Source organism: Heliangelus exortis, chromosome 15 (genome assembly GCF_036169615.1).
Source record: "Heliangelus exortis chromosome 15, bHelExo1.hap1, whole genome shotgun sequence".
NCBI classification, from domain to species: domain Eukaryota; kingdom Metazoa; phylum Chordata; class Aves; order Apodiformes; family Trochilidae; genus Heliangelus; species Heliangelus exortis.
The window spans coordinates 9,000,065-9,014,230 of NC_092436.1; the positions used below are offsets into that span (position 1 = coordinate 9,000,065).

The 14,166-nt window shown below is 45.4% G+C and overlaps 1 protein-coding gene across 2 annotated transcripts in view; it reads right to left on the reverse strand.

The window, feature by feature from the left end:
- NSG2 (neuronal vesicle trafficking associated 2) overlaps positions 1 to 12,378 on the reverse strand; it is a 39,863-nt gene extending 27,485 nt beyond the window's left edge. The window contains exons 1-2 of one of the 2 annotated variants that reach the window (XM_071758853.1): positions 12,305 to 12,378; positions 10,929 to 11,079 (exon numbers count right to left, since the gene is read on the reverse strand). In XM_071758853.1, the coding sequence (XP_071614954.1) occupies positions 10,929 to 11,057 (129 nt within the window). In that variant the 5' untranslated portion in view covers positions 11,058 to 11,079; positions 12,305 to 12,378. Of the gene's footprint in view, positions 1 to 10,928; positions 11,080 to 11,598; positions 11,831 to 12,304 lie in introns of those variants that run through there. The other variant, XM_071758852.1, reaches the window with a different exon arrangement.
- Positions 12,379 to 14,166: the final 1,788 nt, after the last annotated feature.

Consider the following 14,166-nt stretch of genomic DNA (forward strand, 5'->3'; position numbering starts at 1 on the left):
ACACACAGACACACACACAGACACAGACACAAACATACACCACACACACCACACACACACACAGACACAGACACACACACACACAGACACACAGACACAGACACACAGACACACACACACCACACACACACACAGACACACACACAGACACACAAACACAGACACACAAAGACACACACACGGACACACAGACACATACACACACACACACACACACACACACACACACAGACACAGACACAAACATACACCACACACACCACACACACAGACACAGACACACACACACACCAGTTTTTAGCAGAGCCTTTGCTATGCTGACAGCCTCCCAGGCATGATCAGCTGTGAAGTGTCTCTGAAAGAAATCTAAATGAGACCTCATCAAAACCCAAAATAATTCTCTAAAGCACCAAGTATTAATGTAAGGGCAAAGTTAGAAAATAAATAATTAACCGTATAAAGAAAAATCTTTATATTGTTCAGCATTGTTGTTTTTTGGTATTCTGCAAAAATAGAAAATGAATAATTAATCTTATAAAGAAAAAAAAATTTATATTGTTTAGCATTGTTGTTTATTGGTATTCTGCTTGGTTATCCATTTTCATTTTCCAGTTTGCTGATTTGGTTTGGGTGGGAAAAGGTCTGCCTTCCCTACTCTCTGCCATCACTCCTTTTTCACCTTTCCTTTACATTTAATCCCCAAGAAAAAATTTCTGGCAGTAAGGTCTTCCAGATATTCTAACCAAATTATCTTTGATTGTACAGTAATAAAACCCCCACAGAATCCACAGTCAGCACTTATTTATCACTGCCTGCCCCAGAGGATCTGCAGCACAGCCCAGGATCCCACAGTTTCAGTGCAAACAAGGTACATCCATCTCACACCATGACAGCTTTCCTGGGAGAGCCTCTGGTGTTTATTACAAACCACAGCAAACAGAATGATTCCCATTCCCTCTTCTTGTCTGCTATGCAGCTTTGCTGACTTCAGCAGAGTTCTTGATTGAAGCTGGTGAAAGGGAGTATAAAATTGGGGTCCTGCATAGGTTGCAAAAAGGCATCTGAAGTAAAAGAAATACCCAGCTCCTCATTCCCTCTCTGCAGTGTTGCTATGGGGGAAATGAACCTCTCTGATGGGGCAGCATCCTGAGCTGGCAGCACTGCTTGGCTTGCTCTGGCCTCAGCAATACAGACAATAAATGCAGACAACTGCAGCAGTGCTTAAGTAATCTCTTGACTACTACCAAAAAAAGACAATTAGCCCCTTCCCTATCCCCACTGCAACAACACCATTCTGTCCATTCTCTGCATTTGCCTCTGAGCCCTCCCCTCCTGTATGCTCCCTAAGGTTTGTCCTCACTCAGACTCCTCATGGTGAGAACAGATTGGCTGTTTCAGATTGCCATCCCTAGCCAGCCCAAAGCCAGTCCACATTTTTATTTTTTATTATTTTATCATCACCAGCAAGCAGCCTGCACACCTGCAAATAAATATTAAAAACCAGAAACAGTCCCATCAGCTATTTGGATTGTCCAAGTCTTTGTGATTGCTGGATAAATACCCTCTGAATTTCTTTGGACACTTGTCAGCCTTTGTGTTTCATTATCCAGGCCCTGATTCAGCACTAACTTGTGCCTGTGCCTCACTTTGTGCATTGTGATCATCCACCAAAGAGTGCAGCATCCCTGCCAGCTCAGTCCAGCCTATCTATAGCACTTTAAAGCCAATACTCTCGATGGAGTTCAGAGGAATTCTAGCTTAAGGGATCTCCCTGCAAGTTTCAGTGCTGCTGTAACCTGTTCTTAAAGTTTTCACACTGTTTCTCAGAGAGCCTCCACCTTTAAAGTGCAGAGAGACTGTGCTGTTTATGACAGATGCAATGAAAGAGACACAAATAAGTTACCTGGGACTTTCTTCATTTGACATACAAATAAGAACTGTTCTTTGAAAGTTGCTTCCTAGCTGAAATCTGCAGACTGATTGTAGGACTACAAGAAAAGAGAAAAGAGCTTCCAAGGAGCTGTAAAAGACACAATTATAGGAATCCACTCTGCAACTTCCACACTTGCATCACTGCCCTGTTCTTGCATCTTCTTCCAAAACTAAGTTTATCTAGCATTTGAACTCATTAGCTTCCAATTCAGTGAACCACTTAAGCATGTAAGTAGTCCTCTTAACATCAGCTGGATTAGTCAGATATTCAGGGTTAAATATGCATTTAAGTGCTTTGGCCAGATCTGAGTTTAAACTGGCTTAAATCACCTTCCCACAGCCACCTGTAACACAGATGCTCAGGGCTCCTGTAGCTTTCCTCAGCAAGACTGCTCAAAGCATTTTACACAGCAGCATGACCCCAGTTTCACCATATTACTGCCAGAGGAGTAGGGGGGAAAAAAAGAGAGGGAAAAAAACCCCAGAAGGCTTAGTAATGTGCTGAGTCACATCAGCATTGGTGGTTCAATCAGGCAGACAGACCTCAGCCTGCTGCTACTTACAAAGCACTGTATTTTCTGTTTTTTATTAACTGAGCAGTATCAGAACATTCTCCATATAAATGTAACACTCGTGGGATTAGGGGCTAACAGGAGATCTGGCCGAGGTGGGTATGAAGTCAGATACTCCATGAAAAATGACAGCTCTCTGTCCTCAACCATCATAAACCAGCAGGTGTAGCATCTCCATGTCTTGAAAAGTTCTTACATTCTATTCTCTGTCTTGCATCTTCTGGTTCCTCATTCCATTCCCTCAAATGCCTTTCAGGAAGCAGCCTATATAAAATGGCCTATAAATTTTTAAGATCCCAAACACTACAAGGAGAAAAAGCTGTATCTATCATGCTGCCCCACACAAGCAAGATTTTTTCTAATGATGCCTTTTGCTAATATATTTATCGAGTTCTAAACCTAAATGCACTTATTATTCTAGGCTTAATGCTAGTGACACCACTGGAATCAATTGGAAACTTTCCCTCAGCTTTAATGAATGCAGCACCAGGCACCATTCTCTGCAGTGATGCCTTGGCAAATTATAGGTGTGCTGAGGTGAGGAACAACAGATGAGAGTCTGCATACAACAGCAGGAAATTGATCATCGACAACCTTGAGAAAGTAAACAGCAGGAGAGTGCTGGGAGATCTAGAGATTTGGGATGCCAAAAAGAAAAATGCAAGCTTGTAAACAAGTGGACCATATTAAAAGCATTTGTTTTCAGGAGGAAGGAGCAAAGTAGACCTGAAACGTGACAAATGGGAAAAAATCACATTAAGCATGGAAATTTAAAAAGGATTTTCCTGCAGAGGGATGAAGTAAGTGTTTCAGAAAATTAACTGATATGAATTGTGAGTCTTGTCTGAGACTGACTAAATGTAACATCATTTCTTGCCACTTTACATTTGCATTTGAGCTCTATGGTTTCCCCTGAAGAAATGAGTAGTAATATTTAATGTAACTGGCATTGTGAAAACTTTAAATTATTCATTTGGAAAAGGACATGCAGCTCTGTCATAATTCCCACTTCACTGCCACCATGCATGTAATATATTGAGGTTCAGGTGCTGCAAAGTGCAAACCATAAACATTTAAAATACTACTTCCCAGGATTATTAATAATGAAGAGTCTCTCACTCAGAATGGCTTTCAGATCAACAGAAGGGATAAACAAAATGTGTTTCTCCTACCAAGGAGAAAGGTTTCCTCTGGGTTCAAAGCTGGACTTTCTAGGCCCACAAAATGGTTGTAACACATCCAGCAGTTTCCATGTAGGTTACTCATGCTCACTTTTAAATAAAAATGAGACTCTTGGCTTCCACAGATGTGGCCTTCCCTCATGCCTTGCAGAGAGGCAGCAGAAAATACACACTTATCACTGGCACTGATCTCTTGCTTTCCTTTCCCTTTATTACTCAACTGAGCATCAACAGCTGAGAAAGGCTCAGACCACAGCCCAGCTGCAGAATGCTGCCCAGGTCACTGATGATGGCAAGATGGAAACCCCCAGACTTGACACTAAATCTGCTGTGACAAGTTGGTTTCTAGGATTATGTGCTACAAGCCAAGGGGTGGCTGCAAGTCACCACCTCCTCACACACAGAATTCTCCAGTGAGTTACAAGCTCTAATCCTCACACACAGCCAGCTTCAAAGAGCAAATGGGATGTGCACACTGCCAACAGTAGCTGAAGTTAAAATACTCAGCTCTAAAAGGGTATGGGAAAAGAAATGGGAAAATCATGTTTCAGGGCTTAAAACAATCTCTTTCTTTGCAGGTTTAGGATGAGACGTGAGTTGCTCCACACCTACTGCAGCATCTCCTGTGCCCCCTTCTGACTCTTGCACTGGCTACTGCTAGAAATAGGACATGATGGGCAGGATGGTCTAGTATTCTGAGCCTACCTGGCAAAAACCATGCTGTAGACTTCCAGATTTTTTGACAATTAGGTCTTGAAAATTTTTCCCAAATAGTTATGACTGTGTCTCATCCCATGGGAGAGGCAGCTATGCTTTCAAATCTAAAGGATGAATACATCTTACCTAATGCTCCTGACAGATCTACAGGATATAAGTAATGGCAGTCCCCTGGTCACTATTTGAATACAAAAAAATGCCTGAGTATCAAGCAGCAAAACCAAAAAGAACACAGAAAATTTAAGAAAAAGATGCTCAGGGATCAAATCCATAGTCAATGGAGAAAGCCACAGTCAGTAGAAACACTTGAGGTTTTTTTGTTTTTTTTTCACTGTGTCAGCTCATCCAATGGGTTTTGTGATGGGAATGAGTTTCACAGAGGGAGGGAGGAAAAAAATCGGTCTCCTGAATCAGTGCCAGGAAGATATTCCAGGCATAAGGAACATCACAAAAGGACAAAGACAGCAAATGTAATCAGCTCTGGCACCACTGATGAATGGCAGCACAGAATGCAAAAGCTACATTAGGAGCTGAAAGCTGCTGGGGAGGGAAAAGCAGAGCTTGCAAGCACAAAGGCAGCTTGGAAATTATTCAGCTAAGTCTCCCTACAAATCCCGAGGTGACCAAAACCATCAGGAACCCACAAGAGGCTGCAAAAGGGTGACAAAAACTGATTTCACTGGGTTCAGCCCAGAGAGGGCATAACAAACCAGACAAAAGAACCAACAGCTCAACTGTAGTGATGGCAAACAGGGGAGGGTAACCTAGCACAGCTTCACTGATTTCAGCTAAACTATATCCATTTACACCAGTCAAGAACACTGCCCAGACTTACCTTCCAGACCAGTAAGTAACTGGTATGCACGGTTCACTTCACAGTCTTGCTGAAATGCCCCACACCTGCAGCAATGGCCTTTCATGTTAGAATAAAGAATAGATTGCAACGGGCTTAGCCAAACATCCATAGCCTAACACACTTCTCATGTGTCCATTTCTGCTGTCTCTGCAGAATGCAGCTCTAGGAATTGCAGTGCAGACATAATTGGGTTTAAGAGAGGCAATGGAGCTCACAAAACCAGACCTGAGCAAGCTTCAAACAACCTAACCCAGACACTGAGAGCAGTGCAGTTAAGGAGAGAAATTTCTGCTACAGGCTACACAAATCCTGGGACTGTCCACACTCCAGAGCTGCAGCAGCACCCGGTATCTGTATGCGAGCGAGGCAGCTGAATGCCACCCCAGGCATCTGCAAAGGCTGCAGGCACAGATTTGGATTGCAGCAAAGATCTGCTCAGCCCTACAAGAGGGGTTCAGTGTGCTAGAGAGGCAGGCAGCCTGACAGCAGCCATGTACAAAGGGGGAGGACCACGAACTGCCAAGAACATCAAGTACGGTGTTCCAAGACATGGTAACAGAATTAAAAGGTTTCCCCAGAAACCCTGCACTGCCAGAGTGAATATTGCTGCAAATATTTATTACAGCTTAATGAGCAGAGGCGTTGTTTGCATTCAGATACACATTTAGAGGACAAAGGGATTTACATTGTGCAGGAGGAGGACAAATGTCACAGGAGAGGAAAGCTCAGACTTCGGTATGTGTGGGGATTAGGCAGAGTACCCTAAGGGGAGAAAGGAAAGGCTAAAGAAAGGCAAGGCAGCCTGCCCATTCCTTTGTGTTTGCAATGCTCTGTTTATTCCCTTCCTGTCTTTTACTCCTGCTTTCTTCCCTTTTGCATCCTCCTCCCTTTTACCCTGCCTCTTTTGCATCCTCCTCCTCCCTGTCCCATCTCTCCTTTTGCCACTTGCTCCATCCCACTGAACTCACCAGCACAGACATTTCCCCTCCCAAGCAGGGCCCGGGGGGCTGAGCTGCCTCTGGCTCCACCACCTGCACCAGAACCCCAAAACCATCCCCTTGCTGCCCTGACTGTGGGCCCTCAGGCTGAAATCACCGAGGGAAGGCTGGCATCAGGAATTCAGGACAGAGCTGTAATTAGTCCCCTAGGTACAAAAGCATTCATCCAGAGTACTATTAATTATGCCTGCTCAGCTGACCAGGACAAAACATTATTTTTCTGTTAAACCAATAGGGACAGGGCTGTCAATACAGGGACCCTCCCGATTTTCAGGAACTCTTGATTACTCCATGTAAAAGCTCAGCCTTGACCACTCAGAGCAGCCAGGGAGGGAGAGAGGCAATAGGATGGGATGGGAAAAGCACCTAAAGAGATCAGTTACATCTGGTTTTTTCTGCCTTGGTTTGGCTAGCAGGAATTTGTCATGACAGAAATTATTTCTCAAGCCCCCAGGTGCATTGAAAATAAAGAACAATGGGCCACACGATAAGACTTCTGCAGCTTCCCTCACAAAAGAGATGCCGGATGTTTGTTTTCAGCCCTGTCAATAGCTTCCATGCCCTTCTGCGTCATGTAAAATGAGGATTTTTTACTGCCAGAAAAGAGGCACTTCCTGCTGGATTATACTGAAGTGAGCCCACGAGACAAAGAGGTCCCCGGTTGTTGGTCATGTTTAAAATTTCAGTGAAACAGTATGGTCCCTGAAAAGCTGCAGATCTGCATATCTTTTAGTGTTATCATTGCAGAGACACAAAATTAGGTGCCAAAGCCCTTTGTCTACACCTAGGAACACAAGTGAACAGCTAGCCTTCTCCTCTTTGGTCCTAAAAGAAATAAATACTTTTTTGTTTGCTTTTTCAATAAGAAGAAATTAAATTCAGAGACAAAAAAAGCCAGGTCAAGGGCTTGCAATCTGTGGTGGCTATTATTCCTGTTACATGGGTGGAGGATTTCAGCAAAAAGGCCACGCAAAAATTCTTTGTAAGCATCTGTCTCTGCCTTCTGCAAATGCCCCAGCAAGAGGACAGGAGGCATGGGGAATGGTTGAAGATAGTCAGTAAATATAAATACACAGCAGGCCTAACACCCTAGGGGAGGTATTACTGTCCTGAGTACATTTTCCCCCTTGCAGCTATAGAACTGCTGACAGAACACCGAGAAGGCTGACACTGCAGGAGGAATAGCATGAGCCTTGGGAGGAGACATCCTCATTTGGTGGAAAAAGAAACAGCCAGTCCAGCAGCCAATAATCTTAAAAAAAGGTTGACAAATTCAAGCCTCCTGGATTTCTGCCTGAATTTTTCCAGCAGCATCAAGGTGGACATCAGAGGAAGCTGCTAAACTCACTGCCCTTTGAAAAACCAGACTGTTAAGAGGGCATCCCCAAAAGGACAATCAGTAATCTTAAGCATACCTTTAAGAAATTGCTTCCCCCTCACATGATTTCTTATAATTAAGAAACTATCTGAAAAGAGATGGGCTTCAGGGATTATATCACATGAACAAAAGTAATTTTTGTTTTTCCTTTGAATCCTTTTGATGATAGAGGAGAGGGAGCCAGACACAGAAAAAACACTTAGAAAAAGATAAAGCTGTAGCAAAACACCTTCAGAGGTTAATGCTGAGAATCACTTTGAGTGGCCCTCAAATGATCTAGTTATAAAAATATCCTTAGAATGAAGAAAAATCTGATATTTGATGGCCTTAAAACACAATTTTCAGTATGTAGATTCCATTGGCTTTGAGGGGTGTTTTTAAGGATCTGCAAAGGTAAGTATACTGACAAACAACAGGTTTGTTATCCTTCTTGCATGCAGGTGTCTAAGACTCAACTGGAAAAACCCTATAAATTAACAGAGCTGCAAACCTTTGTCATGCAACATATATGCACCAGGTGAAGGCACAGCTGCACACTGGTAATAACAGATGTTGGGGTGCCTTGCACAGACCTAATATACCCTTGGATCACTAGCCAAAAGCTGTACCACTCCTTTTCCAGACACACTGAACCCAGAGCAAGCACACACACAGCCCCAGGCTGCAGCCAAACCCTCTGCGCTCCGGTTTTGATGCACCCTGGATTGCCCCAGACCCAAGGTTAGATCTAGGTTGAAAGCTCACATTGTCTCAACTGAAGATACCTTCTAATGCTGAAGAGAAGCCCAGGGCATTTAGCAGGGTGGGTTTTTTAATCTATCTTTTTGCTTAGATGTCACTTACAGGAGGATGCAGTGGGTCTTTGTTGCAGTAGCAAGGGCGATGCGGTTCGGGGCAGGGGATGTGCCGGCAGGGAGCAGGTCTGGGACCATTGATTGCCTCCTTGTGGATCAGCAAGAGCGAGCAAGCAACGCGTTTGTTTTTCAGAAAACAAGAGAGCAAAGCCCTTCTCGAGCTGTGGCACACAACCCCCAACACCCAGCCTGCTTTGGTACGGTGATTTATGCCGCACCCCACGCAAGAGGGGAAGAAAGCACCTTGGGTTATGTTCTTTCTGTACCAAGCCAAAAATCAACTGCTGGCAGATTTTAGGAATAAATAGGAAAAAAAAAAAAAAAAAAAAAAAAGTCAAATCGATTTTAGAGGGTTTTTTTCTAACTCTGCCACCTGGCCTCAAGGCAAGTCCTAACAAGAATATGCTCTGAAACACTTGAAATCTGTGTCTACTCTTCCTCAAGCACAGTCTGACTGAATTCAGTAGCAGCTTCACTTTCCTAAGTTTAAAGCTGAGATTTCCCCCATCACTTAACCTTTTGGAAAGCTTTTCACCTGAGGCTCAGTGCCTTATTAGCAGGTCTTTTAAGAGACCTTCTGCCCAAGGGTGAACACCCCCACAGAATCTCTTCTTCAAAGGGCAAAGGAAAAAGACTGTGAATTCTTTTGCTTTTATCGTTAAAAAACCTCTCCTTCTTGCAAGCAGATCTCCACTCCCTCTTAACTCCAGGCCTACTGCACATAGGAGCTGAACCCCAGCCTGCAAAAATCAATACCATTGACTTCAGTAAGTTCTGAATCAGGGTTAACGCTCTTGGAGACACATCCCACTCTTCAGGAAAGAAAAATATGGATTTCAGTGGATGCATTGACAGTAACGCATGGTAATGGAGGTAATGTAACCTGACAATGTGTGAATTATTGATGTAGGCATGTTTAAACAGAAAAATCAGCAAGGAATCTCACCAGAATCTCACTACACTCCAGTGTTTGTTCACCAACAGGCAATTGGAGCTCAGTGGTTGTGAGAACACTTGTTACCATTTTATTAGCTTGAAAGGATTTTTGTTAGGTTGTCCATGTCTCACCTGATACAGGAGTCATTTAAATTTCACTTAAATTGTGTGACACTGTGTGATCTCAACAAGCCATCTGTATTGGCATCAAGTGACTTTGACACATCTCTAGTTCCCTCTGAGCTTCTCAGATGTTTATGATAAATCATGCTGCTTTGTCTGAATTATTTTCCTTAATCTTATTTATCAGAGTGATAGATAAGGGCCAATTTAGTCTCTCATTCACAACCATTCATGGAAGTATAACTCTCCTGAATTCAGTGAAGTTGAACCTGATTGCCACGAGGTGCATGGAGAATGAAACTACCTCCTTTGGCTGGCACAGTTGTGGTTTCCAGATTGTCAAGGCAGTAGAGTCAGCTCTATCATAAAATAAACTATGTTATGATTTTACTTTTATATCTAGGCAGTTTTATCACATCCACCATGATGCTTTTTGAATATATTTAGACAAAACTCATTTTGTACTACAGTAAAAACAGGATATAAGTTCCACAATCATCACTGTTAATTTTACTATTATTCCTGTGAAATCTAAATTATTCTGTCTGTACTTTCTGGTAAGTTGGCTCTATCTCTGTGGCACCTGGGAACTCCATTTTAGACAGGTTTTGTTTTTGTAAGGACTATTGAGGCAAACAGATTTCTATGGTCTCATCATGACCTCATCAGGTTATACTGATACGCAGCATCACTGCACTGATGGAGACAAAAGATTTCCTGGGACATACAAATCCCCAGCCACCAAACAACAACCAATCACCAGTGCAATTTCTGGGTGGTTTAGGGCTGCATTCAGTTCTGAGAGTGTTGAGTGTGCAGTGGAGAGAGCTGGCCTCTGGCTGGAATCCATGGGGAAAACAAGGCCCTGGCTTGCTCCATCACCACGCCAGGTATGGGAGAACTCAGCTGCTCTCTTCAGAGACATCAGCATCCTCAGTGCCCAAATAAGCTTTGTAAAGCCATGGAGAAGAAAACAAACCTTAAGTGCAACAATTAAAACAGCTGCTTATTTTAGAGGTGTTGTCACATTACTCTCCATACAGGCAATTTATCTTACTGATTAATAACAACAATGCATTGTAAACTGCTTCTCAATTTCTCCAGCACTTGCAAGAGAAACACACGAAGACGTCTCCAGTTGTATGTATGAAGGAAGATTTGGGATTTTTCTGAGAAGGAAAGGTGTCAAGAAACAGTTGTGTGCTTAATTGCCATGTTAAAATAGATAAACGCACTACCAAATATAATCCCTTTTTATGTATTGAATAGGCACTATGACACAGCTCATATCATCAGAGGCCAATAACTACCATGGCAGTGAAAACCTCAGGGCATGTCTGTGCATAATCATGCAGGAGCACCATTTGATATTTTCTTTTACCTTTTCCGGAGCTGGGAACTGCAGGTGATTTACTTCCAAAGGTGTGATCAAAGGGACTGTCTGAAAACCATCTTCGTTGGATGGTGCTTTGTTGTTCTTGTCATTCAAATTACTCCCCAGCTTCACCATTCTTGGACCTTGCTTTCCAGACCTAAAACCAGCAAGGCAATCAATGTCACAAGGGGGGCAGGAAGGGGGCTGGGGGGGGGTACTGCTGCTGTACCCCGCTTTGCTTGGCACATCTGATACCCGGGCATGGATGCCCAGGTTCTAAACACACCACGCACGTACCGCACCGCGATGCCGCTTCACACATGGGTTTTGTCGTGCCCTACACAGACACCCCACAAATATCTCCCAAAAACCCCCGTGGTCAGCTCAGAGTTGCTCCTTCCCAGGCACAGACACCCCAAAGAGCATCCCCACTCCCACCGAACCGACCGCTGTGAGGGAACAGAAACCCAGAAACCCTCCCGTGCAACCCCCACGCCCTGGGGTGGGGGATGCTTGGGGGGGTCCCCTGCCCCCATTTCCCCAGGGCCGGCGGGGCTGGGGGTTGCGCTGTGAGTGATGATGATGTTGAGGTGGGGTGGGGTAAGGGCAACACTCCCCCCACAACCCCCACCACCGAACCCCTCCCCATCTCCTCCCCCGAGCCCCCCCTACTTACTGCAAACCTGGCGGTCACTGTCGGGGTCCCGGCCCGGGGGTTGAGGCGTGGGGCAGGTTCCGGCGCGCGGTGCTGAAGGGACAGCGCTGCGCCCTGCGCTCGGCTGCGGCTCCGCAAGCGCGACTGAGGGCGGGAGCGAGCGGCAGCTTCTCTCCCCCCCCCGCTCCCCTCCTGTTCCTTTCCCTTCCCTTTCCCTCCCTTCCCCCCCCTCACCAGCCCCGGCTCCCCCCCCTCTCCCCTCCTCCCTCCCTCCTCCTCCTCCTCTCCGCCACCTCTCCCGCCGCACGCGCGCGCACGCACCGCGCGCCGCCGCGCGGCCTCGGGCACCCCCTGGCGTCCCCGCCGCGCACGGCCCCGCGCAACCCCCCGGCGGGCGGTGTCGCCCCCTGCAGGCAACGCGCGGAGTGAGGCGGGGGCGGCTCCGGAACGGACACGGAGTGACAACCCCCACACCCCTCGGCGTGGGCGGAGAGACCAGGGGTATCTGCAGCTTCTCTGTGCCGGTGGCTCACCGCCCCAAAGTGAAGAATTTCTTCTTAGGATCAAATACAATCTGCCCCCCTTGCAGCTAAAAACCATTACGCGTCGTTTTACGTGTCCTTGTAGAGTCCTCCCCCAGATTTCCTGTAGCACCTTCAAGTACTGGAAGGCCCTTATAGGGTCTCCCCCAAGCCCTCTCCAGGCTGAACAACCCCAACCCTCTCACCTTGTCTCCAAAGGAAAGATGCTCGAGCCCTCTGATCATCCTTGGCTCGCTGCAGGAGCTCCATGGCCTTTCCGTGTTGGAGCTGGACCCAGTACTGCAGGTGGGGTTTCACCAAAATGGAGTCAAGGGCGAGGGAGAATCACCTCCTGGTAGGCATGTCAGGAGGGGCACTAACAGGAACGTGTGGTGCAAGACACAGATGCACAAAGGCTGGAGAGGGCCATGTGCCAGCTGTGACACTTCCACAGCTGTGACACTTCTACAGCACCCTGCACAGGCACAAATGAGGGCAGGGGGCTGGAGAAGGTCCCAGCTGGCTGTGGTGCAGCAAAGAGACAGGAATAATGCTGCTGCTGGGCCAGGTGGGCACCTCATTGCCCTCCCCTCTTTGGCCCACGTTGCCATTGAACACCGTGTCCCTCACCAGGGCACTGCCCAAGTCAGTCACTCATCTCTGGTTCCCACTCACACGCTGGAACAGCAAGACACGAAACAGCTGCTGGCCCTGCTCAGCTCTGTACATTGCTGTCCACATCATGCTCCAGAAGCCACTCTGGTAACAGATCCCCAGCACCACAGGAGGTGTTGCCACAAAGTGCCTGCCTGGCTTGCCAGAAAACAGGGTCCCACCCTGCAGTGTCCCTAAAATCACCAGCCCCTGCAGGATGCACTTTGCTAGGAGACAGGGTATACTTTGGAATTACTTTAGCCTGATTTGTTTATAAATATAGAATTTGCTTCCAGAGCTTGGAACTGGCATCTTTTACAAGATCTAAATATATTCCTAAAAGGCCTGAACTGTTTCCATATTAAAGCCTTTTAGAACTCACTTGTGAAAATTCATTTGAAGCCATACTTTAGCAGAGCAAGTGAAAGCACTGAATGCTTTGGTCTGAGCTTATTCACAGCACAGTGGTTCAATGTCTAGGGTGAGAAGTGCTGAGAGGCAATTGTTGGAGGTGGGGCAGCTAAAAACTGCCTGCTACTGACATCACTGTACACAGTGCATTAGAGAGCCTGGGTCTGATATCTTCAACAGTTTTTAATACTTGGGTTGGAATTTTCTGCACCACATGTTTGCATAAGGCCAAACTTCCACAGAAAATTTCATCCAAGAGAGTTTTGCTGGTCTTAAGAATAAGGTTCTGCCATGTAAAAAAACTTAATTTTTAAATAACTTTTCCTCAGAGTGTTAGAGATTGTTGGCAGGTAGCTTTTTAAGTTCTCAGAGTCATGTGCAAAAATTCAATCGCATCTTAAGGTTTTGGGAGTTCATATTCAGGAAATTCAGGTAGCAGAGATCCCCTAACGTTCCATCAGAGGTATTTGCAGCTCAAGACTCAACAAGATTTTCACTGTAACTACAACTCCATGTTGCTGAAGAATAGACAAGGAATAGAAACCTACAGAGGTACCTAGAGATGCAACCTAGAGCTTGCAGGTTGTATTCCACAGATAGGGGAAAGTGTAGGACTTACGGTCTGAAGCAGCACATAAAAACACTAAAGATTATTGAATAAATCATTACCATGTAATATTTTAGTATTATAGTAATACCAGAAAACAACCATCAATGCCCATCCGGGCTGGGATCTGTGAAAATATATAACAGGTTATAAACCCTGCAAAGTCCTTTTCTCATATTTCGGCTCAGGATAAAAATTAGGACCTTCAAAATGTGAAAAAAAAAAATCCAAAATCACATAGTGGTGGCAGAAGTACAGTCTCATCCCAGACATTGCCTGCTCTCCAGAATCTGAGCCAAAGCCCTCTGGTACTAAAGGGGCACTGGGCTAGGTACTTCATATCAGCTCTTTTCAGCATCCCTGAGGGTGGCAGAATCCATCCAGTGTAAATCCCCA